General features: G+C 35.0%; 1 protein-coding gene across 19 annotated transcripts in view; it reads left to right on the top strand.

Annotated features, from left to right (window-relative positions):
- Positions 1–27,654, top strand: part of LOC5575931 (aldehyde dehydrogenase, dimeric NADP-preferring) — a 105,727-nt gene that overhangs the window by 52,340 nt on the left and 25,733 nt on the right. For 12 of the 19 annotated variants that reach the window (XR_002500264.1, XM_021843742.1, XM_021843738.1 and 9 more), the window contains 4 exons: positions 13,657–13,691; positions 13,763–13,821; positions 14,017–14,419; positions 24,429–24,823. Coding sequence is in view for 18 of the 19 variants with exons in the window: in XM_021843742.1 (XP_021699434.1) it covers positions 13,657–13,691; positions 13,763–13,821; positions 14,017–14,419; positions 24,429–24,823 (892 nt within the window). In the remaining variant the exon portion in view is untranslated. Of the gene's footprint in view, positions 1–4,335; positions 4,573–4,882; positions 5,033–13,521; positions 13,544–13,656; positions 13,692–13,762; positions 13,822–14,016; positions 14,420–24,428; positions 24,824–27,654 lie in introns of those variants that run through there. The other 7 variants (XM_021843747.1, XM_021843743.1, XM_021843746.1 and 4 more) reach the window with 5 other exon arrangements.

Genomic DNA, 27,654 nt, shown 5'->3' with positions numbered 1-27,654 from the left:
AAATTCTAATAATTATAATGTATAAAATAAATCCACTAAAATGATTTGTTCTTTTGAATAACAAGCATTGTAGAGTTGTGGATAGAACCTACAGTAGGTAACTACACCATACAGAACCTACAGTAGGAGTAACTCACCATATAAAAAAGTATGCTAACTTTACTTAGATCACTCTCACAGAAACTTATTTTTCATTGAGCTGACTTTTCTCGTTCCGAAATTTCTGATGTCCAACTGCCACTGATGGACTGTAACTATCCTCTAGTTCTCTTGCTGAGCTGCAGCTGTAACTTGCAACTCGAAACCTTGATACAGCGCCTTTTCGATAGACCTGTGCCGTTATTGAGATTTGGATGAAATCTCAGTCAGTAATGGAAAGTGGCAAACAGCTCTGCTGAACTGGAACAAAAATAAAACCAAACGCTCCCGAGCGTCAGAGCGCTGCTTTACTCGCATCTGTCGTGCTCTCGAGTAGTGGAAGCAGAAGTGATTCGTGATCATGCTCAGAGCTGTTCAGAATCAATTGTACTTTTGAGAAAAAAAAAAGTTGATACCCTTCCGAGATTTATGATTTTCAAGGATTTTTGACTACAAACTGGTAGTATACTATCGATTTGATGGTTATACAATTAATTGGTCTGTCAAAACCATAGTAAATCACACCATGCTCGGTTACTCGCAAGTAAACGTTTCCGAGTTTGTTGCTACTTCTTTTGACTTGTTCTCCCGAGCAGAAGGGTGCGGACTCCATGGTCCATGGACCAATGCACGAGTTCACTGATTTGACATTTGAGCGGTGCCGAATTCACTCGTTGCCATGGTCACGTAAATAACACGGCACCGCTCAAACGTCAAACAGTGAACTCGTGCACAGGTCCATATACATCATGGACTACTAAGATCCTACAGTTGTGTATTATAAGAATTCTTTACGAAACTGATTTATATCAGTAGTTATATTGTGGCCAGGGATGGAATCCTGAGAAATCTCTCACGTATCGCTCTCTGTAACTATCATAATATGCTGCACATTATGAGAGAATGTTTATCGTATACTGCTACAACTTTGATCAGATTGGGGGGATAGTAGTGCATGATAAAACCCCTCTAAACATGCTCCAAACCTGGGGGACACTATTGCTATTTGATGTTTGTGGATTGTTCATCGCGCCAGTAAAGAAAAACACCTACCCCAACGGTAAACAAGCGATAAAAATGGATTTTATCATCGCTCTCTCTTTGGGCTCTTGTTTGCTGCTTCCATTTATCAGACTTGTTACAACTTGCGATACATTGACGATCGTGGATTGCAACAGACGGGATGTTTTTCTTAGCTTGCTTTGATCGTGCTAAATACTAAAATGAGTGGGAATTCTGCAATGCCTGATTATGGCTCATTATGAGTTACGTAATTACTCAAAACACGACTATTTTAAGCGAAAAGCTAGATAATGTTGTATGGAACGAAACACATACAATCAACTCTCCCTAATTCGATATTGAAGGGATCATTGAGTTAAGATGGCTGAGAGATACAGAACACAACACATATTCTACAGTTTTTGATCTTTTCATTATTTTGCCAAAATAGATTCGAACAAGTAATTTTCACGTGAAAAATAGTAAAATTGCAACACATTTCCTTTCGTTACACTTTTTTAACAGACCGCAAAAAATTGAAATTTTATCATCCTGAAATGGGTTTAAGAGTGATAAAATTTCATTCAATAGTAAAATGAATGTAATCGAAGGTTTATATTCGTTTTACAATAAATAGAATCAGAACTTTCAAATTCATGAAATTTATAAATGTTTGGTGGATTCTTATTCTATTTTTTGTAAAAAATATCGAATTAGAAAAGGTACACAAATTATGTCACGGGCCTTTTTCGACCCCGACCCTTGCACAGTGATGCTTTGTGGAAAAAAGCAAAAAGAAATAACTTACACTATCAATTTCAAATATATGTTTGTACATTTTTTCGATATGCGAAAAGCTGTCATCCAGAATTTAATGAAGATTGGATTAAAAATATTTTTTTCACTGGAATTCAAAAGGCGTGACAAATTTTTTGTTTTGCCTTCATGTAAAACGTATGAAAAAACATAATAAACTTCAACTTAGTTTTCAAATGTGAGCACAAACTCGCACATGTGTAATATCTAGGCTTAAAATATAGAATTTTCTGTCAACTTTCAGAAAATCAAAAAGTCATCTTGTACAACACATGGTTTTAGTCGATTTACTGAATGGTTTAGATGCTACAATTCTGAGTAGCCAAAATGTTTAAATAAATTCATTGAAATTTTTATTGAAGAGGTTATAAAAGGAATATTTATTAACAAATCATTTCCCAAGATGTTTATGCAAAGATGTTAAAGGTTGTCTTATTAAAATCATTTTTTGTCTTGGCTCAGGCGCCATATAGCTAGACAGAGCCAATATCACATGTTGTTCTCATAAAATTTCACGAGTCACAATCAGGTCAATCAAAGTGAGGTAACTTCTTTTAAACAAGAGAAATCCATTTCAACACTTCTTTCCAGCATATGTATGGAGAGGAATCATTGTGTCTTGTCGCGCGTTTTATACGAGGCCTACAAAAATTTGTTTCGCTAAGCCTGACTCGTTCTTGTGGTAGTTGGAGCATGGTGCATGACCCCTCAGAGAGGTAAACTTGCATAGAAAGCCGAAACAGACAGCATCGAGTTAGGGAACATCGAGTGAGGGAGGTATCGACTTTTATAAAGCTAAAGAATTAAAAATGAAGATCAAAATTTTTTCTAAAGAAAGAGACTTACATAATTAGATAGCATTTGAAGTATATTAAACGTTTTATGGAAAGAAGCTTATTGAAAAACAATTGGAAATCGCCAAAACATCTTCTTGATAAGGTACAGTGGGAGAAGTGTATCAGTGGGGTAAGTGGATCATTCGTCAATATTAAGCATAAATACTTGAATATGTTGAATGTTTTCACACCATTGCTTCGTTTGAGGTTATATTCTTACGTCCACACTGATACTATTGCAAAACTGGTACTACACGTACACTAACACAAGTAAACTTGTTAGCTGCAAAATTTAATTAATTTCAAAATTGTTTTCTGTCAATCAAAAATCCATTGTATCTCTGTCTAAAATCGAATTCTATTAGTTTTTTCGACACATGGTGAGCATTTCAGTTCTTGCTGAATGAATCACAAAGGAAAATGTGCGATTTTTATAAATAAATACAGATATATTGTACACTTACCCCTACTTTTTAATGGGGTGGGGTAAGTGGATCATGTATTATTATCATTAATTGGCAGACTGCTTACGAGAAATTTAATTAGTTTTTTTTATTCGCAAATGTTGTTTTCCTTTATTTTTTCCATTCCCAGCTTAAATTGACCATAGAGAATTTGAATTCATCCACCTAAAAGTTTTTTTTTAACCTTTCTGGTATAAAAAATATATAAAAAAAAATAATTTCAAAACTCACGAAACTTTTCGTGTTTTTTCTAAGCTGAGTTGCAAAAGAGCAAAATTTACTGATTCTCCAATTGAAAGCATATAACCGTACTTCATTTGGCCATAATAATTATTCTAGAAAGATGATACAAACATATTCATAAAAAGAATAAAACTATTTCAGATTGTTATTTAAAAATAAATGTAACTCATATTTTTAAACTACGAGTGTTTTTTAAACTATCGTTAGGAATAATCCTACAATACTTCTGTTTAACTTATGCGTATAAATGGATGAATGTTCTCCAAATTATTCTGGTTACAATGGTTTTTTGTTGTTCGCATTAGTGTAAACTAATGTATACATATTTTTCAATATATTTGATTTAATAAAGAAACTTTTTAATTTAAAGTATTAAAATGTACCATTACTAGCACTAATAACAAGAACGAGAGTAATATCATTCTTACTATACATAATTACATCAAATTATGATACTTAAACTGATGAAATTTGATGGGACAGGATGTCCTGATCTGTAACGAAACTAAACAGAATCGCATTGTGGGAGACACGACTAGAAGAGGACAATTTGAAGGGGATCAAAATATGTCATGATAATCCACTTTAACATTAAAAATAGATTCAATGTCAAACTACATTGCACTGGATCGCTTCATTACTCGAACGAACCCGAAGAAATGCACGAAGGTCACGGTCATCGATGATCATCGACTTCACCAAACAAGTTTCAATATGTAAGAAGCTCTGCTCTAGCTAGCCCAAACAACAATGTCCCGTGCACTCCCCGTCGTACGCACGCCAACGTTCTGTATGTGAAGTCGCTCTAGCTATGCAATGGAAGCCTTGTATGCATGTGGTCGAATCAAGATTGAACAAGACACGGAGGGGTACTTGTGACACAAAATTACGTTCAGTTGCGGTTGAGAATTTGCTCAGTACGCAAGTCACGTTCCCATTTCTTCCTCTAGCTAGTGCTTGTCAGTGTCGACGGATGACAGAAGTAAGTGTCTCTAAGTGATATCATTTGTCAGTGCGTTGATCTCTCAGTGATTCTACGGTATGTCATCTGCGGTGATGTGTTTCGAGTGTTGGTTGGCGACAGACGATTGGGAAAACTTCAATTAACACTCCAATGAAACATTTGTCCGAGAATACACAGTATTTTGTCGATCATCCTCTTTTATATTCACAACACGAATAGTAATTTGTTATCAGTATAATACACGGTTTCTATTCCGCTTGCGATTCAAAATAATGATTGCATACATTTGTGTTTCAAACACGTATCTGTGGTAGTATATCCAAGAAGAGGACAATCGTCAATTTTGTTTCTCTAGCAAATGATTCAAATAATATTCAAATTATATTTACCGAAAACATCGCGCGCGTTTGTGTTTCCAGTGAACAATCCACAGAAGAAATCAAAATAGGAAGGAAGCAAACATTCAAGAGTTCGCGATAGAACGTAGATCTGAAGTGTGTGAATTCCGGGAAGTGATTGCATTTGACTAGACGGATCACCTTTGGTTACAGAACCGGATTAATTCCAGTGTAAGTGATGTAATTAATCGATTATATATGGCGTATTTTACGTAATAAAGTAATTGGTAGACAGGCGACTTATATGCACACTTTACCATACTTGTACAGCGGTAGTCGATGTACGAGAGAAGAAGTCGCGATATAGATGCAAGTACATTCATATACCGACTCCGCTGGGTATTAACATTACTCACTCACTGTTTACGTACCAGAGGAGGAAGCAAAACGTCCAAATAATCAAGACCGGTCTCGATAGATATGGTTATGCATGTTGCAGACGCTGACTATGCCGAATGTTTACGATTGTTGATGTTTTGTGTCATGATCCGTATTTTATGCTGATGGAAACGAAACGTATAGTTTTTTCGCGCCACGCAACTTATAGCTGTTCTCTGTGCTGTGGGAATAGTGTCTGATATTCTCGCTAGAGTCTAGACAAGTTTGCGACAATGAAGGAAGAATCCGCGGATGAAGGTGAAGGTCACATTGGTCAGTCTGGTGAATGATTATCATCGATTTATTAAGATTTGGTTTACAGTTGATCTATCGAGTTATTCGAATGCATCTTGCGATCATTATTGTATAATGTTATGTCATTCGATATACTATTTATTTAAGTATCAATTGTTTTTCATTCTTAAATAATCTTTGGAATGTGGTGGCCACTAAATTGGACACGACGCTCTGAAAATGGACTGTTTAAATTTTTAGTCGATTCGCAATTTTTGTAGCAGTTATTCTGTGAATAAAAACAACAAAATAATATGATGTACATATACACATTTTACATAGAAAGCTTTTAACAAGTCCTAGTTTTATTTTGAGAGAAAAATATTACGCTTATACCCTGAGAAAAGAATAAACATTTTTTTTATAATATTTTAAATAGTTTTATCCTAGTTTCAATTTTTCATTGGTAATTTTTATCGATTTACCGGTAGAAAATGTGAGTGTGCCACTTCTTCAAATGCTTGTTAATTTGGCTGCCTTATTTGAGTACACGTATATGTAGCCATATATCCAAAATGTGAATGCAGTTTTATTTGAACCAAATACATCAATGGAAGTGTGACATTAGTCATGACATTAGCCATTCCAGAAAAAAAAGTACAGTCATGAATTCTCGAGTAACTTGATTATTGCTTTACGGCTAATAAACCATACACTAATAATTTAATCTGGAACTATGGTCCATAAATCATCCGTAACACTAACCAAATGGGTCACTGACAGGTAACAGAAAATCTGTTCATAAGCTGGGCGAACACGGCCATTTTAGAGTAAAAGTAGAATCACGAAATTTAGCATGAGAATGAATACGAAATCATCTTTTAGATGCTTTAAAAATTGAAACGATTTGTACAAATCGAGAAACAATGTAAAATTTGAGATAGAAAAGGTGTACCAGTATTTGCCATGTACCAGTTATTCGCCACCCCGGATTATATATCGTTTTATGACATATATGGTTGTCAATTGTTTAGTGTTTGCTAAATTGCTTTAAGATGCTACGTAAACATTTTTAGAAACCTCAAAATATTCTCAGAAAAAAATAGAAATAAATCATTTTACTTATTTTTTTGGTCCTTTTACCTTGTTTCCTGATTCACCACCTTCCATAAGAACGTAGGATGTAAATTCAGGAACGGAACTGAAATTAAAAACGTGACAAATACTGGTACAAGTGGTCCAGTATTCGCCCCCTCCCCCAATTTCTAATACAAAAAAAAAGAGAAGTTTCTGATTAGTTTTTATATTTTTCTTGCTGAGCATGGATTGAAAGCTTTCGTTTAACGTATTGACAGTAATCAAAGGTCTTTTGATTTATGTAAGGTACCTCGAGGCAAGTGAGAATACGGGGTAAGTGGGACCTTCCGTCATAGCTCGTTCAGGAAAAGTATTTCGAGGGGGTATTCTTCTAGAAAGTTGAAGATACAATGATAAGAAATGTATTGAGTACAAAAAATATTGATATTTTTGTTTCCATGTTCTTCTTCTTCTTTCTGGCGTTACGTCCCCACTGGGACAGAGCCTGCTTCTCAGCTTAGTGTTCTTATGAGCACAGTTATTAACGGAGAGCTTACTATGCCAATGACCATTTTTGCATGTGTATATCGTGTGGCAGGTACGAAGATACTCTATGCCCTGGGAAGTCGAGAAAATTTTCAACCCGAAAAGATCCTCGACCGGTGGGATTCGAACCCACGACCCTCAGCTTGGTCATGCTGAATAGCTGCGCGTTTACCGCTACGGCTATCTGGGCCCTTGTAACATGTTTCCATGTGCTCCTTGTAACAGTTGTCAGCTCAGCGCCATTTTCAACTTGCATGATGAATTGTGACACGTTTCACGTTCTGCATTGGCTCGCTAAAAATAATTGTGTCATAAATCGAATTATAATCGGTAAGTTACCGTAATTTCGGGTGAAATCGATCACTTTTCACGGTTTTTCTTGTCTGATTTCTATAATGTTCACAATACCAAACAACTAAATGCAGGAAAACAAGTACGCAGGTGAGCCTCATCGACTTATGTACCGAAATTTTCTATCAAATGTCATTTTAGTGTTAACAAATACCTCTAAAATAAAAAAATCAGAGGATCTCATTTCGGGGTGAAATTGATCACTTGTCAATGCCATTATTGTTAGTTTTCAAAACAACTCTATATGATAAATTTGAGCTCCCTGAATCCGAATATGCTTGTAAAATTCTTAACAATTTATATATAACGAATAGTTAAATTTCAAGAATTACGCGGAAAACGCCTAAAAGTATGCAATTTCCTAAGGAATTTCCTGATATCTATCAGAAATTCAATTATTTTAACCAAATCAGTGAATTGGTACGAGTTTTGGTCATGAAATTTAGTTTAGGGATACATCTCAAGTAGCCTAACAAACTTTCAGGATTATACCATGTCCAAATACTTGTCTAGAACTAGAAGTTTATTGATGTTTGTCAATACTGCACCGTACAAGATTTTGAAATTTTTCATTATTTTCATAGAAATGAACATTTTTGAACGCAAAAAACTTCACAACACACAATTTGGACATGCTTACGACAAACAACGTTCATTCACTGTGGGTTACATTGATATTTATGCTCCATTAGAAAGAAATGAAATCGAGTGACACAGTGATCAATTTCACCCTACTGATCAATTTCACCCGAATTTACGGTACAACTTTAAGTATTATGCCAAGCTGCTTACGATAAACGGCTTTGGCACCATTCGCCTATTATCGGCATCCAAATTTCAAATGCCAAATACACAATATTTTTCTATCAAAACACATCAATAAAAACATTCAGATGATTTTTTGTTTTGCCCGCTTCCCGCTGACGAGATTTCCAAGACTGAACCAAGAAAAAACACGCCGCAAAATGCGACTGATTTGGAGCTGCCGAAGAGATTTACCAGCAGATCTTATGGGATGTCGTTGTAAAAACTTTTCTAAAAGCATTTTGACAAGTCTGTCGGCTTGAATCGATAGAGGATTGAGCAACGTATAAATGTAAACAGACAAACACGGAATTTTTTTTTCTGATGTCCGAGAAAATTAAAAAAGAAGGGCGGCATCTGCTTAGACTGCCGAGAATACGTAAGTTCCCCTATTTTGTTTTCATTTCATATGAAATTTTGTACGGTCTAACTCACCCCAAAATATCTTAATACCTGATAGGTGGGACCTATCAAAACAAACACCAGAATTAAAACTTTTTCTAAACGTTTCAAACATTTTCTTTGAGAGTAGCATTAAAACATTCAAACGAATATTTTTTGTCAAAAAAAAAAATCAATCTTATATTACGTAGGGTGTCGGTACCAATAGTTGTAATGTACCAGTTGATTGGACTATGGAATAAAATGTATATTTTTCGATATAAACTACATGTGTTATTTTTGATAGATAGATCGCCTCTAGTTTAGTCGATTTGCCAATTTTCAGCTTTTTATTTTATCAAAAAGTCAAAAAGTGTTCCAAGGGAAAAATGTTAAACCTATGTAAAAATTTACCATTTTGTTTAAAAATCCTTGTATCATTCCCGAACGTCTACTACTGGAGCACTAGTGCAACTACTGGAACACGTGTACCAATAGTGGCTCAAGCGATTTTATGTTAAAAAATAAGTTTTATCACTCTTTTTGTATTTTTCCTATATAGTAGATGTTGAAATCTTTCTGTTGACGCCAAAAGATCTCTGTAAAGGCTTTTTGTTATTTTGATATGATTTTCATAGCTTAGGTAGTCCATTAATGGCACCGGTACCCTAATTGCTGAAAAGAGAGAAAAAATGCCAATTATCCCTGAATATATTTTTTTTATTTTTATTTATTTAAAATTGAGCGAAGATAGAAATACAATTTAAAATACATCGTGAAAACGATTACTTTTCTATTTTTCTTGAACTTTCTTTGCTTTTTCTACCAAATACAGTAGTTGCGGAAAAGTGTTTTTCCGCCATGCATAACAATAATAACAGAATATATTTAAAAATTCGTCAATTATTGAAAATTTACTTGCTGCATTTCGATTGATAACTTTTAAATGATATATTTTGAACATGTTTTATACCTCTTCACGCTTTTTGTGAGAAATTTTTCGTTAAAATTAAATGCGATGGGACATATTATTAAATGTTTCTTCCAAAACCGTTTATGGTTGATCTCTTCTGTACATCAAATATGTACTCAAAATAAAATATCTATGATTTATCAATCCTATTATTGCAACGGTTGACTTACTGATGTAGTTTTACGTACGAAACTTAATGTGTCCCACTTGCCCCGTTTAGCGAGACAACTGCGTCTAATGGCTCATTGTACATCTTTCTTCTAAGGTTTTCACAATTTCGTAATTATTCGCTCAAATTCATGCACACACCAGCAAATATGTTGCCAAAATGTGACCGTGTTGTTAGATTTGCAAAATATTGACATTTGAACATTATTCTGAACAATTTGTTTAAACTATCGTTTTTTTATGTCCCACCTGCCCCGGGGTACCTTATAAAAATATGTTTCCTTAGGGTGGCCAAAACTGGTACACCTCCTCTACCTCTATCATTGGATAGTCAATCAAAATTTTTACTCAGGGCAAACAAGCATTTTTAATTATAGAGTGTTGAAAGTTTTCTAAGAGCATTTTAAATTGGATTTCCTATCCATTATATCCTTTCTTGAATAAATTTATAAGAATTTATTTCACATTTCCGGTAGTATCAAAAAACCCTCTCGTAACAATTTCGTTCCAAATTAAAAAAAAAAAAAAACACATTTTCTAGTGAAACATTTACAATTATGAAAGGTGCTAATTAATATTATTGAATAAACTGAGATTTTGGCAAAAGTAAAATTTGTTTTTGCTTTAATTTTCCAACATGTCGAAACAATAATTCTGGATGAACTTCCCGAACATTTATGTCTCACGTCAGGTCCGCAAACAACGAATATTCTATTTTTAATAAAAATAAAATCCCGAAAATGATTACGTTGTCAACGTGTTTATAAGTTTTTTTTTATACCTGTTCGGGTCCGCCACTGCAACCAATTCTTAGATTTATTGTGGCATCACCCGTACCCTTACTGTAGTATCGATTTCAGTTTTTGTTTTGCTTTCTCAGAAAAATCTGAAGGAACCAATTAAGATAAAAAGGAAGTAAGAACCTTCACAAATAATCAATTAAATGAAGGCGTGACCTTTATCAATCATTATTTACGATTTCTTAGAGAAAAAATATTAGTACTAAAATTTGCCCATGGACATTTTACCTGATTCCTTCTTCTTCTTCTTTTCTGGCGTTACGTCCCCACTGGGACAGAGCCTGCTTCTCAGCTTAGTGTTCTTATGAGCACTTCCACAGTTATTAACTGAGAGCTTACTATGCCAATGACCATTTTTGCATACGTATATCGTGTGGCAGGTACGAAGATACTCTATGCCCTGGGAAGTCGAGAAAATTTTCAACCCGAAAAGATCCTCGACCGGTGGGATTCGAACCCACGACCCTCAGCTTGGTCATGCGGAATAGCTGCGCGTTTACCGCTACGGCTATTTGGGCCCCTGATTCCGTTTAGTCGATAATTCAAAATCACTGTCACAGGTTTACTCATAAGAAGAGCTTATGATTTGAAGAAGGGAAAATATCAGCAGAGTATCAGCAATACAAAAATTATGAAAACAATATGACTCAAATGAACAACTTTTGCTTACAAGCATAGATGAAGTAGCTGTAGCGCAAAAAATCACCATACCTGTATTTCTTGAAAGAGCAGTCACTTCAGGAAGGTAAAATTCCAAATAAAAATGTTAGTTGTTTTGCCACTAATAAGTATAAAAGTATGTAATTCAAAATAACTGCCCTACGTTGAAAACTTAAACATTTTGAACAGTTCAGCATTATTGGCAACTGAATTAATTGTTAGTTCTGAATTATATTCAGCCAAACATCATTCGGCCAAACGACGCATTTGGCCAGATGGCATTCGGTTAAATAGCGTTCGGCTAAACGACACTCGACCAAACGACATTTGGCTAAACGACATTGAGCCAAACGGCATTCGGCCAAATGACCGGGTACAACCAGCAGTAAAACCGTATTAAGGTAGAAAATTTGTTTAAAAATCATCATTTATTTGAGTCCTTGAAACCTGACGAGTGGGTTACAACAAAATAGTATAACAATTATATCAATATTTGTTACAAATAACAAATTTGGTTTCATTTTTGTTAGAAGCAGGGCTATTAAATGTCATGAATATCACGTGACTTTGACAATTGAATTATCATTTTCATCGTTCCCCATGGAAAAAGTAATCGGAAAATGCTTTTCCCGGTGACCTTTTCCGATTCACTAATGGTTGGCAATATTTGCCAATGCAACATTTCGCATTGTAAGATGCAATAAGCATTTGAATTTGTTTTAAATTTTGACATTTAACAGCACTGGTTAGAAGCACTTTGAGTTGTTGAAGGAAATTATGACAAAATAAAAAAAAACAGTTATAATAACAAAGATTGTTTCAAATTTGTTTCATTTCAAAACATAATTATAATACAACTTGTTTTAACAATTGCTTATACACGTCTGGTTTAATTTCGAGTAGAGTTACAACAAATTTTGTTATAATTCAATTATGGAAAATAAAAAAATAACTTAAATGTTTGTTTGACTTCAGTAAAGAGAAATAGAACAAGTGTTAATGTCATTCATAAGTTATTAATTAAAAAATAACACACAAACCTTCAATAATTGACGAATCTGTAAACAAGTTCAGCTATTATTGTTATTGTTAAAATTAGCCATTTTCTCTCCCTTCCAACAATAACATAATTTGAGATTGATCTTTTTGATAAAAAAAAATCATTTGTTTGAATGTTTTAGTGCTACTATCTAGCAAAATGTTTGAAACGCGTAGGATAAGTTTTGATAGGTCCCACTTACCCTGGGTATAATATATAAAATTGTAGCTTACTGGTTACAAGTCTAATTGATATTCACAATGTCTCATTCGAAAAGCAATAAGCTAATCTTACTTTGTATGGATTTTACAAGAACATTTCATGAATTTGTTTACTTATTTTTTAGTTAAAGTTGTGACATAAAAAAAAAAATAACTCTGGATTCTGGGTCAATTTTCTCAGCACTGGATCATCCAATATATTGAACCAGTTAGAATCATTAGAATCTTCCAATCTCTTAAAAGCGGCCATCTTTAGATTCAGAGATGATTCACCTTAAAAAAATATTCAAGCCATCGTACAAAAGTTTGGGAACATCCCTCAGTATGGTGTATTGTGCAAAAGTTTGGGATCACTAGAACTTCCTTGAAACACGAATATTCTGTGAAATCTTATTTCAATTATGTTTGCCCCATTATTTAAGTTGCAATAAGCTACAAAGTATTAAAATCGGTTGCATAACTGGCAGATGCATTGGGCGTGTGATGAACAAATGTGACAATGTGATTATCCAATTATATCGCGAATCCGATTAGGCGTGGTTATTATTATTTCTCAATTTGTGCACTTTGGTATGATTAGCTAATCCCAAGCCCCATTCATTAAACATCTGTGCAACTTCGGTTGTTCTGATCAATCACGGAGTAGCAACTTCGAATTTTATGGTCATCTTTAATCATGATCATGATCAGTTTTGCGAATACCGTCTATTTCTAACTCTAACTAACTCTGTTTTGGGCAACTGTTTGATGAAAATATAGTGTGTATTATTCTGCTCATATAAGTTTACGACAGATACAAAGTATACATGTAGTAGAAGTATTGATAAATTGTGTTTCGGTCAGCAAACTTCGTTTAAGACAATCAATTTAAAAATTTTGACGCAACCAAAATTGTAGTCGATATGCAGAAGGTTCACTGTGTGGTGTTTATTTATTTTCAACTGCAAGAAATAAGAAGCTACTAGGGAAGAATATTTTTATCTTCTCATTGTTTCCTAAACATCTCGGTTATGTTCTGTTAGTCATTCTGATCTTGTTATGAAATGGGAGGTAAGGTTCAACATCTGTGGACTGCACTAACCTTACTAGATTAAATGAATCATATATCAATGCGTTAACACAGCTCAATTTAACGTCGTAATTTTCTTATTCTTTCTTTACAGTAAACAAGAAAAAAGACGAGATGAGCTATGCAGATGTAAGTATCACTAACTATATAGTCTAGAGAAAAGAACATATCATAACTTCACGTCCCTTCTCGGAATAAAGGTGGTGCAACAGCTTCATACGACCTTCGCAAGTGGAAAGACGCGAGATGTCGATTTCAGGTAAGTTAGTTTTTGCCTTGCAGGATGACCGAATATTGACAACGAGCAAAGCTGCCTGTGCTTCATCCAAAGGTTAATTATACGTTTAGCTCGTGCTTATAATTTGTACTGACCTCGATGACCTCGCAGTAACAAAATGCGGCGAAAAGCAAGTTCAAACATTGAGAGGATATTTTCTTCGAACTCATTTCACAGGGAGCAGCAGCTTAAAAACTTACTGCGCATGTATGAAGAGAACTCAGCGGAAATGGTAAACGTGCTCGCGGCCGATTTGCGAAAACACAAACAGGAAGCGCACGTCTTGGAGATCGACTTTCTCATCAATGACATACGGAACACCATTTTCAATTTCCGAGAATGGGTTAAGCCGGAGAAGCCGGAGAAAACCATGGTCAACATAATGGACGGAGTGTACATCTACAAGGATCCGTACGGAGTAGTTCTGGTGATAGGAGCCTGGAACTATCCCCTGCAGTTGACTTTGGTTCCGGTGGCAGCCGCCATTGCCGCCGGAAACTGCGTTCTCATCAAGCCAAGTGAAGTAGCGGGAGCAACATCCAAGTTCATAGCCGAGACCATCCCCAAATATCTAGATTCGGTTAGTGGATTAGCTTTGTGTTCAGTTGATTGATTGTGTGTGAATTTGGTGAGAAATATGCGGAAAATTGATTGCAACGCATGTAGTTTAAATTGATATGCCGATTTGAATCGCTCATTTGGAAGAGCTTCGGTTCCGTGTTGGTGGTGCGTCTGTGAATAAAGATAAAATATAGGTTATCACACTTTGCCACAGCTTCTGCTGCATGGAAACGAAACATTTCAAATCAAACATTTGCTGATGAAAGATGTTAAAATAGTAGATCGAATCATCAATTTTGCCATGAGTTTATTGGAGACATGTATTGTGGTTCTTTTGAAACTGTTCCGTTCTACGGTAGCCACAAAGTTCTACCGCAGGCTTGGAAATCATTGTATCATTGAACAAAATCTTCTAATCAAAGTACCGTTTTGATTCATATTACGGACACTTAAGGCCTCAGTGAAGTTTAACTCACAAAAAAGCATGTAAAATAAATCATTCTATATGATTCCTCCGCGTTCTCGAATCTTCAAACCCCTTAACTTTCTAATGGTGAGTGATGGATTCGATTCCGAAACATGAATAATTTAAAATAACTAGAAGTGTGTGGACTTTACATGATTCTAATTCCGGACGCTTCCTAACTTTCGCCTCATATTCCGGACACTTCGATTCGAATTCCGGACAGGTTGAACAAATCATAAATAGAAAAGTCAAATCATCAAATGAAATCGTTAAACCACTAGAGAGACGCCTAAGTAAGTTGGGCATTATAAATTTTCATAGATATCTATGGAAAATGCTTGTTAAAACAAGCCTTGAAAGTGAGAACTTTTGAACGGCAAAAATTGAAACATTTCGTGTGAAATGTTTTCCATACAAAGTAGAGTGTCCGGAATTAAAAGCTGTCCGTAATATGAATCAAAACGGTATGCTAGAAGCCACACCACATATTTTCAAAAGCACAAGACTTGAGAATCAAGCAGCGCTCCGCGTTGTAAATTTATCCCCTTGGTCACCACCAGCAAGCAAGTAATTTGATTGATTTTCAACGCGAACTGCTGTCAGATACTACAGTCTTATGCACTTGAAAATTCAAAGTTTGGCTTGGTTTTATAATTACCTTAACCAACAATCATCCAACCGCACGCGCAAACCGAACAGAAATATCAACCTTAAAAAAAATTGCGGGACGACGACATACATAGCTTCGTGAAAACTAATATCGAAATTCGCACAGCGATCCGATTTATATAGTAATTCGATTTAGAAACATGGAACAAACTCACCGGATTTGTTGAAACTGTGTGCCGTCTGTATGTTATACACTACGACAGCCAAAATACAGCCCAAAAAGCTGGATCCCGACAAACGACGCACACAAGTCACATCACTAATAGGGATTCACTATTTCCCTTTTTCTCTCAACAACTTTTAAAAAACAGAACATAAGAATTCCGATATGTAAGGATTGATATTAAAGGCTCCAAAAGTCTCTCTTACGAATATGAGTATTTCTTCAACTTTGAGAAACTTTCAATAACATAAGAAAAATCAAAAGTTGCAACATTTACTTTCAAGCTTCGGCTTCCACGAAGCGAAACAATCTAATGAAACTCGACAAAATTTCCAAGTCATTGGTTTTTCAAATGGATTTTGCAAGGAATCTCCCAAAAATCTGATATGAAACTTTAAAAGTTGTTGTCAAGCATCTGTCAAATTGTATTAAAATAACTTTATTTAGGAATTCTTCAATTTTTTAAATTTATTTGATAATGTGATTGCTTCTGGGATTCCTCTTAATTTCTCACCGTACATTTTTTATTGTCAAAGAGATTTTTCAATAGTCATTTCAGAAATGCATTCCACAAATCGTTCTTGGGACTTGCTCGGATTTCTCCATGAAGCAATATCTCAAGATTTTTTTCTGCATCTCAGAACATTTACATAAGTTTATCCTTGATTTCATACGAGAGTTCTACAACTATTTCACAATAGGATTTCTCTCAAGCCCCCTCCAAGAATTCAGAACAAAACTTTTTTTAAAATACAAGGAATTATTTCAGGAATTCTAATATATACTTGGATGTTTGTAGAGATTTCTCCATGTATTAGTCTTGAAAGTCATTATTGGGAATTCTAAATATTTCTGCATCATTCCCTCTAAAACTTGCTTGGAAATTACACAAGTAATTATAGTTTTTTTTAATAATCACTTCGTTTATTTTTGTTTTTTTGTTCCCTAAAAAATCGTTGAGATATCTTCAGTAATCTGAGGAATTGATCATGAGGATTTTGCCTTCAATCATTTCTTAAAGTCCTTCAAAAATCAAATTATGAAATGCAACGTGCAACTCACTTTACTTATAAGATATTTGTAAAAACTCCTCGAAGAATTATTTTGAACTTTCTTCTAGAAATTTAATTTCCCTTTTGGAAATAATACAAATATGACACCGATCCAGGAATTTCATTGTCTTAAGCAGGAATTTCCCAAAAAAATACTTAAATGATTTTTTTCCGTAATTTGACTTGATTTGTTTAAAGCTGTTTGCAAATTTCTTCGAATTTACCTTGCATTTTTTATAGAAATTACTACGGGTAAAGTGCAGAGCTACTTGGGCACTTTCATGATTCACTTTGGCATGGGGGGTTTTTCTCGGCCGAATTGTCTGAAACTTTGCAATAAGAAGCGTTTTAGTACGACGCATATTGTGGCCAAATATGAGCTCTGTAGCTTTCAAAAAACCCCACTGCCGAAGTGAATCAAAAGTGCCAAAAATAGGATCCTGCTCCCTATCACATAAAAAAGATCTTATTACAGCTTCTGTAAGTATTTCTCCACTCACATCTCTGAGGTTTCATAAATTTTTCCAGGAATTAATCCAATAACTTTCCTTCTTTCTCACAATTCTTCCACATATTGACACAGGAATATTCACAATTAAATATTCTATAACTCGATGGGTTTTTCCTTCAAATTTGCATGCATCGTGCTTTCTATAAGTCGATATTTCTATAACTCGATATTTCCGTTAGTCACGTGAGAGGTAGGCTCCATAACTCGATATCTATTTTAAAATCCTTCCTTTAAGGAAATTCTTGTTTGGAGGTGACTAACTACTAGCAATACCTGAATGGCGCTGAGAGCAGAGGTAATGAAGGTCGGGACAACGGAGGGAATGCCTTCGTCAGTACTGCCGTCGATGGAAACCAACCAGCCCCCACTTTATGGGAGGTTAACCCTCTAATACTTCAAGGGAGGTTAACCCTCTAAACCCAAATTTTTATTTTCGATCTCAGTTTTATTTTTCACTATCTAAAATCGATCTAAACACGTTTTGGACAATGATTTACCTTTATTCGTAAATTTATGAATTTCAATTTTAAATTTTTCTAATTTTCATTTTAACATCCCTATCCTTTTATTTTTTTTTTCTTGAGGCCGCTTCTGGGTATCGATTTTGGACAATCATGAATATTTGAGTTTTTGCAAAACTTTCGAATACATTATTTTGTTAATTTTGTCTGGAACATATTTTATTTTCCGTGTAACTAACGGTAAAAATTATTTCAAGTCCACTAGGATCTTCCTCTGTGATAGGATGATTGTATAAAAATATAAAAAGTACAAATTTTTGTATTACACTTTAAATTGGACCCAGGTATTTGTAAGTTATAAAAAAACATAATTTTTCGAATATTTTTTTAAAATACAAAAATATTTTAAAGGCCGTATAAAACTTTCCTAATATGTGTGTTATGGCCCAAGGTTAAAACCAAACAAAGTATTATCCCTGAATCATCTTCCTTCGTCTATCACCTGTAGTAAACGAGTTCGTGGGAAGTCATCAAGTCTTCGTCGACGGCCAATCGACAACGGACCAGATCTTTACTGTACGGCAAATCCTCCAAAAATTTCGTGAATTCCAGGTCCCAACGCATCACCTTTTCATCGATTTCAAGGCGGTATACGATAGTATCGACCGCGTAGAGCTATGGATAAAGAACAGCTTTCCCGGGAAGCTCACAAGACTGATAAGATCGACGATGGAAGGTGTGCAAAATTGTGTGAAGGTTTCGGGCGAACATTCCAGTTCGTTTGGATCCCGCCGGGGGCTACGACAAGGTGATGGACTTCCGTGCCTGTTGTTCAATATTGCGCTAGAAGGTGTTATGCGGAGAGCTGGGCTTCATAGTCGGGGTACGATTTTTACGAGATCCAGTCAATTTGTTTGCTTCGCGGATGATATGGACATTGTCGGACGAACATTTGATAAGGTGGCAGACCTGTACACCCGCCTGAAACGTGAGGCAGCAAAAGTTGGACTGATGGTGAATTTGACCAAAACGAAAGTACATGCTAGCTGGTGGAGCCGAGCGCGACAGAGCTTTCTATGAGGCGTATGAAATCTAAAACCCCCTCACCTCATAATACCTTACATAATAAATGGACCGCCCCATATTGGATTTCATAAATTTCTTAGAAAAAAAAACCTGAATAAATCTTAGGAGGACTGAGCATTTTTAGAAAAGATAATCGTAATGAAATTTATAGAGTATTACAGGTCGGACTCGATTATCCGGGGAATCGATTATCCGGGATTCGATTATCCGGAATTTTAGACTCGATTATCCGAAATTTGTTTTTTGATGTTTTTGTTTTTCAATTTTTATGCATAAATCTAAGATAATTTGGTATTGCAATGTACAATATGAACGGTTTTGCAGTTTAGAACGTATTTAAGAAAAGGGGGATTTGAAAAAGTGGTTTTTTGTGTATGCTGATCAATTTTTATTTTTGCTTTTGAAGACCCCTACTGTTCCTAGAAAAAAATTCTAGCTACGCCACCGCATCATATAAATAAAACAATAGAAAAAGATAATTTTTAAGTTCTTTTATCAAAGATTGCAATTTTTTCTTAGTAATTCGATTATCCGGAGGATTCGATTATCCGGAGTGAAGAAAAAATCGATACTCCGGATAACCGAGTCCGACCTGTATTTCTAAATTATGCTCAAATGAATGCTAAGAGCAGCTCCTTAAAAAACAACTGTAAGGAGTTTCTAAAAAAATCTACAGGAAATTTCTAATATGAACCTCTTTGTGAATTATTGGTGATTATTGATTCAAACTCATTGATTCTTGGATTAGTTGTTAGTATTGATTCTAGAAAGTATGTCAGAAATACGTTCTGATAAGAATATAAAATGTATTTTTTACAGTTTTTTCTTATCGATATCCCTGGAAGAAGTTCTGAAGAAACCCTTAGATGCATTGTATTAAAAATCTCTTATATAATTCCATCAAAAAGATCCATAGAATAAACCTCGATAGAATACCCGAATATGTATGGCAAAGTCTCAGAAAGAATACTAGAAGTAATGTTTGATGGATTCCATGTCAAATCGGCCAGTCACAGAACTCGACCATCTTCGATTTGGATTAAATTTTGCACATGTTTTTGGTATGGCAGAATAAGTGCCTATAATTTATTGCATGCAACTTATTTGAAAAATTCTAATTCCCAAACTGTTGATTTTAGAGAAAAATGTTCTATGAAGAAGTTGTAGTTGTAGTTGGACTATAAGAAAAAAATATACACTGAAAAAATATTTTATTTATTTTCATAAAATATCAAAAATAAAATTTTAAATTACACAAAAACCCCATTTTTAATATTTTTTAAATTTTTACCATAGAATCTTGATAGTAAACAGATGTTTGAGACAAAGTTTCATGATGGAGAAATTAAAAAAAAATGTTTTTCTAAGAACAACTTTTGGTCGATTTTTAAAATTTTGATTTTTTGTCAAAATAAATACGTTCTGATGATACAGTAAGCATCTTGAAATGATTCTAAGCCACAATGATCATATGAATAATTTCTTTAAAAGTAGCCATTTTCGAATTATATCGAGTTTAATGCAAAAAATATTGTTTAAATATTAAAATAGGCCATTTTCATAAGTTATTCGCGTTTCTCCATTAATAATACTACGTTTTCGAGAGTAAAGAACATATTTCTTTATACTTACTCAATTTCCCTGGTGGAGAATCACGAATAACTAATAAAAATGGCCTATTTTAAATTTTAAACAATATTTTTTGCATTAAACTCGATATAATTCGAAAATGGCTACTTCTAGAGAAATTACTCATATGATTATTATGGCTTAGAATCATTTCAAGATGCTTACTTGATCATCAGAAGGTATTTATTTTGACAAAAAATCAAAATTTTGAAAATCGACCAAAAGTTGTTCTTAGAAAAACTTTTTTAAAACTACAAATGAACTTTAACACTTCACTTTTTGCAAAAAAACTTTTTTATTTTTTATTAAAAATTTCTCCATCATGAAACTTTGTCCCAAACATCTTTTTACTATTAAGATTCTATGGTGAAAATTTAAAAAAATATTAAAAATGGGGTTTTTGTGTAGTTTAAAATTTAAGTTTTATTTTTGCTTTTTCTATGAAAATAAATAAAATATTTTTTCAGTGCATATTTTTTTCTTATAGTCCAAACGGTTCACTACAACTTCTTCATAGAACATTTTTCTCTAAAATCAACAGTTTCGTAGTTAGAATTTTTCAAACAAGTTGTAGGCAAAAATTTATAGGCCATTTGCATAAGTTACACTTGAGTCAAAATGATCAATTTTTCTATGGAAAACACTTATTCTACCATACAAAAACATGTGCAAAATTTAATCCAAATAGAAGACTATCGAGCACGATTTTTATTTTTTTCGACTCATTCTGGATGGAATTCGTCGTTCAAAGAAATAGATAAATAAATAAAAAAATAAATATCTTGACGATACCCCAAGAACCAAAAATATATGAAATTTTCGAAATCTCTAGGGTAATACCTAAAGGAATACAAGAAAAAATATTCGAAGGAATTTGTTGAGAAATTGAATGTATTATTGAGCAATTCTCGCTGAAAAAAGGGCCGCCAACGGCACCCATCGTTAGAATTCCAATTTTATGTCACTGATCGCTAGTTTTCGATAAAACTTAAGGGTGGTCCTTTCTGTTTTCTCAAATTGGTGGACCCCTCGTACGCCAGCTAGCTGAACAGTTTGCGAAAAAGCCCATTTTTCGATAAATCTTGGGTATTTCTTCAAGGGATATGTCTCATATTTCGCTTAGAACACATAGCAAACTTGGTGGCATCGTATAGAGAAGGGATATAGCTTTCATTTGAACTCAAAAAAATTTTGGCGGCCATCTTGAATTTTGTTAGAAAAATCGTTTTTTCACCATTAGCGCACCGCTAGTTTTGAATTCTGAGATCACCATAAGAAAGCTGAGGAAAAATTGCGTAAGATAGGCTACAGAAACTAGGTGAGCAATTGTATTTACCCTATCAAATGAACGATTTTCTAAATCATGTTATACGATTTTGACGTATATGATTGTTTAACGCTTATTTGCTACCTGAATGATTCTTCTGCATATCTTCGAGTTGAAAATAGCATTATTTCTTTCATTTATTTGGTCTAAAACCATTGATAGAAATGAACAATCAGTTGAACAGCTGAGATAAGATAAGAAAAATAGAATCTGATTGTTTTTTAACGGAGGCCTCATAATTTGACATGATGAGCACTGAGATGGTAAGAAATCATTCAACTACTAAAAACCTGAGACGAGACTCGCGAAGACGGTCTTCTTTTTCTGTGATTGCTGAGTTTTTTTCTTATTCCACTTTGTGTATACCAATTATGCGCATGCGCATACCAATTATGCGCATGCTGTTCAAATCCTCACATGAACCTCTCAGCAAAAAATGATTAAGTTTGCATCACATCGAATCATAAATAGCCATTTGAGTGAAATTTCATGCCAGCAAACGTAGCAGACATTAGAAATAATTAATCTTCTGCTTAGATTTATCAGCAACTTTGGAAAAAACTGCTCCACCGACTGAGGTTTTTAATAACAGTTTACTTTGAACACAATACTTTTCACTTTTTCAGCCATAAAAACGGTGGGCTGCATTTGACGTTTCGTGAGAGGGGAATCTGGGCTGCATATGACGTTGATATTTTTCCTCTTCGCGAGTCTCTCTCAGCTAAAAACCAAGTTGGCGTCGAAATCCAAGATGGCCGCCAGATTTTACTTCCTCGAAAAAATACACCTGCGTTTCGGCATTACGTCCACATTAACACAAAACCTGCTTCTCATCTTTCAATCTCGCTATTTTTCACATGCATGTTGGGCGGTACTTAAAACGATACTTTATGGCTCAGAAAATCAAGGATGTTTTTTTGCTTCAAAATTTAAATTTCCCTTCTGAATCAATGCACTTTTGTCAATGTTTTACGTTAAAACTGCAGATATTACCACAAGACTTACTAATGTCCCGACACGCAATCTATAATCTTCATTCAATGAACAACAATGCATATGGTAAAAAAATGTTTGTTTAATACAATCAATATTTTTGGACGGTTTTCATTTATTGAATTTATTTATTCATTATTACTAAATTCAAAGATATGTCAAAGAATTATTATGTTGTCAGAAATCGCATGACAAAAGAAAATTCCTATTTAATAACCTGGATTTATGACCAATAAAGTTGAGTATCTGGCTCGGTTCCAGTAGGGACGTAACGTCAGGAAAATTAAGAACAAAAAGAAGAAGAGTATAAGTAACCTTTTTTTTATTGATAACCTCTAATTTCAACATGCTGAGTGCTATAAGGGTGAAAAATTCATTATTCTACCTAAAATCAAGATGGCGTCAAAATCCAAGATGGCCGCCAGATTTTTTCACTCAAAATAATACTCCTATTCATCATCTGTCTCAAATAATTCACCAACGATTGAAAACTTGTTTCTTTGTTGTACAAAAAATTGATGTTTCCATTGATTGCACTCGCCATATACGTCAAAATAGTAGAACATGATTTAGAAAATCGTTCATATCATAGGGTAAATACCATTGCTTACCTAGTTTTTGTAGCCTATCTTACGTAATTTTTCCTCAGCTTTCTGATGGTAATCTCAGAATTCATAACTAGCGGTGATCTAATGGTGAAAAAACTATTTTTCTAACAAAATTCAAAATGGCCGCCAAAATTTTTTCGAGTTCAAATGAAAGCTATATCCTTTCTCTATACGATGCCACTAAGTTTGCTATGTTCTTCTTCTTTCTGGCATTACGTCCCCACTGGGACAGAGCCTGCTTCTCAGCTTAGTGTTCTTATGAGCACTTCCACAGTTATTAACTGAGAGCTTACTATGCCAATGACCATTTTTGCATGCGTATATCGTGTGGCAGGTACGAAGATACTCTATGCCCTGGGAAGTCGAGAAAATTTCCAACCCGAAAAGATCCTCGACCGGTGGGATTCGAACCCACGACCCTCAGCTTGGTCTTGCTGAATAGCTGCGCGTTTACCGCTACGGCTATCTGGGCCGAAATAGCGAAATATGAGACATATCCCGTGAAGAAATACCCAAGATTTGTCGAAAAATGGGCTTTTTCGCAAACTGTTCAGCTAGCTGGCGTACGAGGGGTCCACCAATTTGAGAAAACAGAAAGGACCACCCTTAAGTTTTATCGAAAACTAGCGATCAGTGACATAAAATTGGAATTCTAACGATGGGTGCCGATGGCGGCCTGGTTTCAGCGAGAATTGCTCACATCAAATAATTTACTGTTGGCAGCTTTGTCGTTTGCTCAGTGACGTAGAACTTGTCCTACGACATCGTATGCATTTTTCGTACATTGCACCGCACTGTAATTACATAAACCAGATTATAGTTGTCTTTTACGACTGGTATCGCACAAGCTGACGCAAAGCAGGACCAGTTCAACGGACCATGTAATCCACCTGGAGTCGTCCACTGATCGGTTGCATAATGCTTAGTGCCGTGCAATTACCCACGTTTACATCGCTGCAAACAATCTCTTTCTCCGCCTCTCACCTCAAGGCACACAAATCGATCGCTTTGATAACATTTTACTGCATACGTTGCATTATGAGCAAATATGTCTTCTATATAGGAATGCTACCGCGTGGTAGAGGGCGGCGCAAAAGAAACATCAGAAATATTGCGGCAGAAGTTTGACTACGTTTTCTACACCGGATCCGGCCGAGTTGGGCGAATCGTTCATCAAGCTTGCAACGAAAATCTCACACCATGTACTCTAGAACTAGGTGGCAAGAGTCCTTGCTACATCGACAGCACAGCAGACATTCCCATTGCGACGAAACGAATCCTGTGGGGCAAATTCATCAATGCTGGTCAGACTTGCATTGCGCCAGATTATTTGCTATGCTCGAAGCAGGTCCAGAAGCAGTTCTTGGAGGAAGCAAAGAAAATTCTGAAAGAATGGTACGGCAACGACCCGAAAGACAGTCCCGATCTGTGCCGAATCATCAATCAGCAGCATTTCCAGTAAGTATAAGATATGTTGTCAAATATTCATGATACTATAAGGCTCGATATGTAATTAATTATTGTTTATTGTTTCGGATATAGGGTAGAAGTACCAATTATGGCTATAGTACCAAATATGGCAATAGTGGGAACAAAAAGAGATTTTTCTTATTGTTTTAATAGAATATAAGGGCTAATATTCACAGGAAGGATAAACCTATTTGTTCTTGATGATAACTAAACCGTGATAAGAACATTCGTGCAATAAGCTTTGAAAAATGAACATTTGAAAAATTTTCCTCACACATATATGTCACCTTCTTAGCAGTTATCTAAGGAACACCCGTCACGAAATTTATGTTTTCATCCGGTAAAACTGCTTCAACCGATAAATGTATGTTGCCTAGTGACAACAAATGAACAAATTTAGCTGGTGAGCAACTAAATCTACTATTTTAAGTTGGAAATCGTGATATTTCCACTATGTCGATAACTGGTACAAAGAGTGTATGAGAGCCCAATTATGACGATACTCTGGAGGCGGTTTGTTCACATTTCTTTATCAGTAAAATAAAAGAAATAAAGCTATTTTACGGGTGGCTTCCACGACGGGACGGTTCGGTAAGGCATTATCTTCATTTTTTTGTAATAAATTACCTAGATTTTTCAATCACACTTTTGAAAACGTTCACAAGCGGAAGATGCTAATTTCATGGTAGAGAGGGGTTTTCAGCGATACTCGATTTTTGAATTTTCGCTTTTTTTCGTTAAAACTAGGCGCTGGAATGGTAATGTGAGTTCATTAATGCTGTTTCGTATCATATTTTGCATTTTCACTACATATTGACTCCTATTCGGAAATTCATGTTCTCCCATGAACCCATTGCGATAAATTGATTTAACATCTATTTAACACAAATTTGTTGGAAACATTTATGAGCGATCACTTCATTACTTATAAGCGTTGCATTATCATTCTCTCTGGATGGCGTTTGACATCATTTCGTGCAAATATTCGATAGTCCATAATTGGTACACTTTTATGTCGAATGATAGGAACGCTATTGCCATAATTGGTACAAAGACAATGCTTTTTAAAACCAATTTTTAGAAGCTCTAAGTAAATTTAGTACTAAAACTGTATAATTCAACTGTTTCGCAAGGCTTCAAACTAGTAATTAACATCAACAAGTCATGCTTATGTTTTAGAAACGCGGGTTAAATTTAATGTTTATCCATACTGTTGACATATTGCATCCATAATTGGTACACCTACCACTACGCAGAGAACGAAAAATAATAAATTCAGGCTTATTTTTCCGATTCAATCAACCATTTTATAGGTTTTTTTGGACACCTAAAAATAAAGTTAATTTAAATTCATATTATTGATTATAACTATACTGTGTTTGTATAGTTGTTAACATGGACGACCCCAAAGGTAGGGTGACTTGTAATATTTCCTGAGATTTGTCGTGGTTTTTTTTTCAACACCTTCATTCATACATCATTGTGTGTATTCTGTCTAACGAATGTTCAGTGAAAAATGAGAAACATTTCAATACCTTTCTGTAATTAATGTAAGGAAAGTATTTTTTTGAAATTTCTCATCGTAATAGGCTGATTTTCATCACGCCAATCTGTCATGAAACGGCCTACTTTCCTGCACTGAAGTATTCAGTGCGAGAATAGTCATTACGCAACTGAAACCAGTGCTGTAATGATTCATTACACAACGCATTCTCATTACGCAACTGTTTTGAGTTGCGTAATGAATTATTACAAAATCATTTTTCAGAAATTGTAAAATGGTGGTGAATGCATTCCGATATTATTTCTGATACCCTCAAGTGGTCTTCTACGAAATTGCAAAAAATGTTGTACGTAACTCGTTGCAGAACTCGATTTTTACAGCACTCGTCGTAATTATCCTACTCGGCAAGCCTCGTAGGATAAATTTACGACTTGTGCTGTAAAAATCATCATTCTGCAACTTGTTCCGTAAACTACTATTTTCTTTCCAAGAGAATGGCTCTCTTAGTTTCCTATAAATGGCTGGCATGTTACTTTTCGCACGAGTGCTGTCAGTTCAATCGAAGATGGCGTCCAAACAGCAAGCACTACGCAAGCGTGTTATACGATTTTACTCTACGTGCGGAAAAAAAGGAACCCTAGTGTACAAAAATTATTGGCGGGCCAAGGATACGAAGCACTTCACCACGAGGATCCGGAATTGTATCCGGAAGATGGACGTCAGTGCCGTCCAGCGCTCTTGTGAAAGTATCGCGACTAAGTTGCATCGTACGGAACACCCATTAGCTGATGTAAAATCAAAAAATCACGACGTAAGAAAAAAAAACAAAAATGTGTTATGGAGATGGTCCATGAAGGGAACCAAAACGTCTTTTGATATGAGGCAAAATAATCGCTCCATCGTTCTTTTACAAGGTGCAATGAAACGAAGGAGACGCATGGTTCTTAATAAATCGATGTCATGTAAATGGTAGTAAAAGATTAAATCTAATGCGATCTTCTCGCAGTTTGGATTAATCTACAGCAAACATGTTTAACTGACGTGGGGCTTTTTGGGGCGTTTTGATTCACATGAAGAGGCATGTTTCCTAATTTCGTTGAATTGAAAATCGTTAGATTTTGAACGGATTTTGTTCAATCGACTTATTTCATTCAAATTTGCGCTACGGAATTTGCATTGGAGAGATCCTTTGCATCTTCCTAGCTACAGTGACAGATGTCAATTAATACATTTGAACCTGCTATCCACACGTCGAGACTTTTGCAAACTTCTTTTTGTATCAGATTTGATTCAGTCTAGAATTGATTGTTCAAAT

Source organism: Aedes aegypti, chromosome 2, assembly GCF_002204515.2.
Source record: "Aedes aegypti strain LVP_AGWG chromosome 2, AaegL5.0 Primary Assembly, whole genome shotgun sequence".
Classification (NCBI taxonomy): Eukaryota; Metazoa; Arthropoda; class Insecta; order Diptera; family Culicidae; genus Aedes; species Aedes aegypti.
This window is presented reverse-complemented; position numbering and strand designations above follow the sequence as displayed.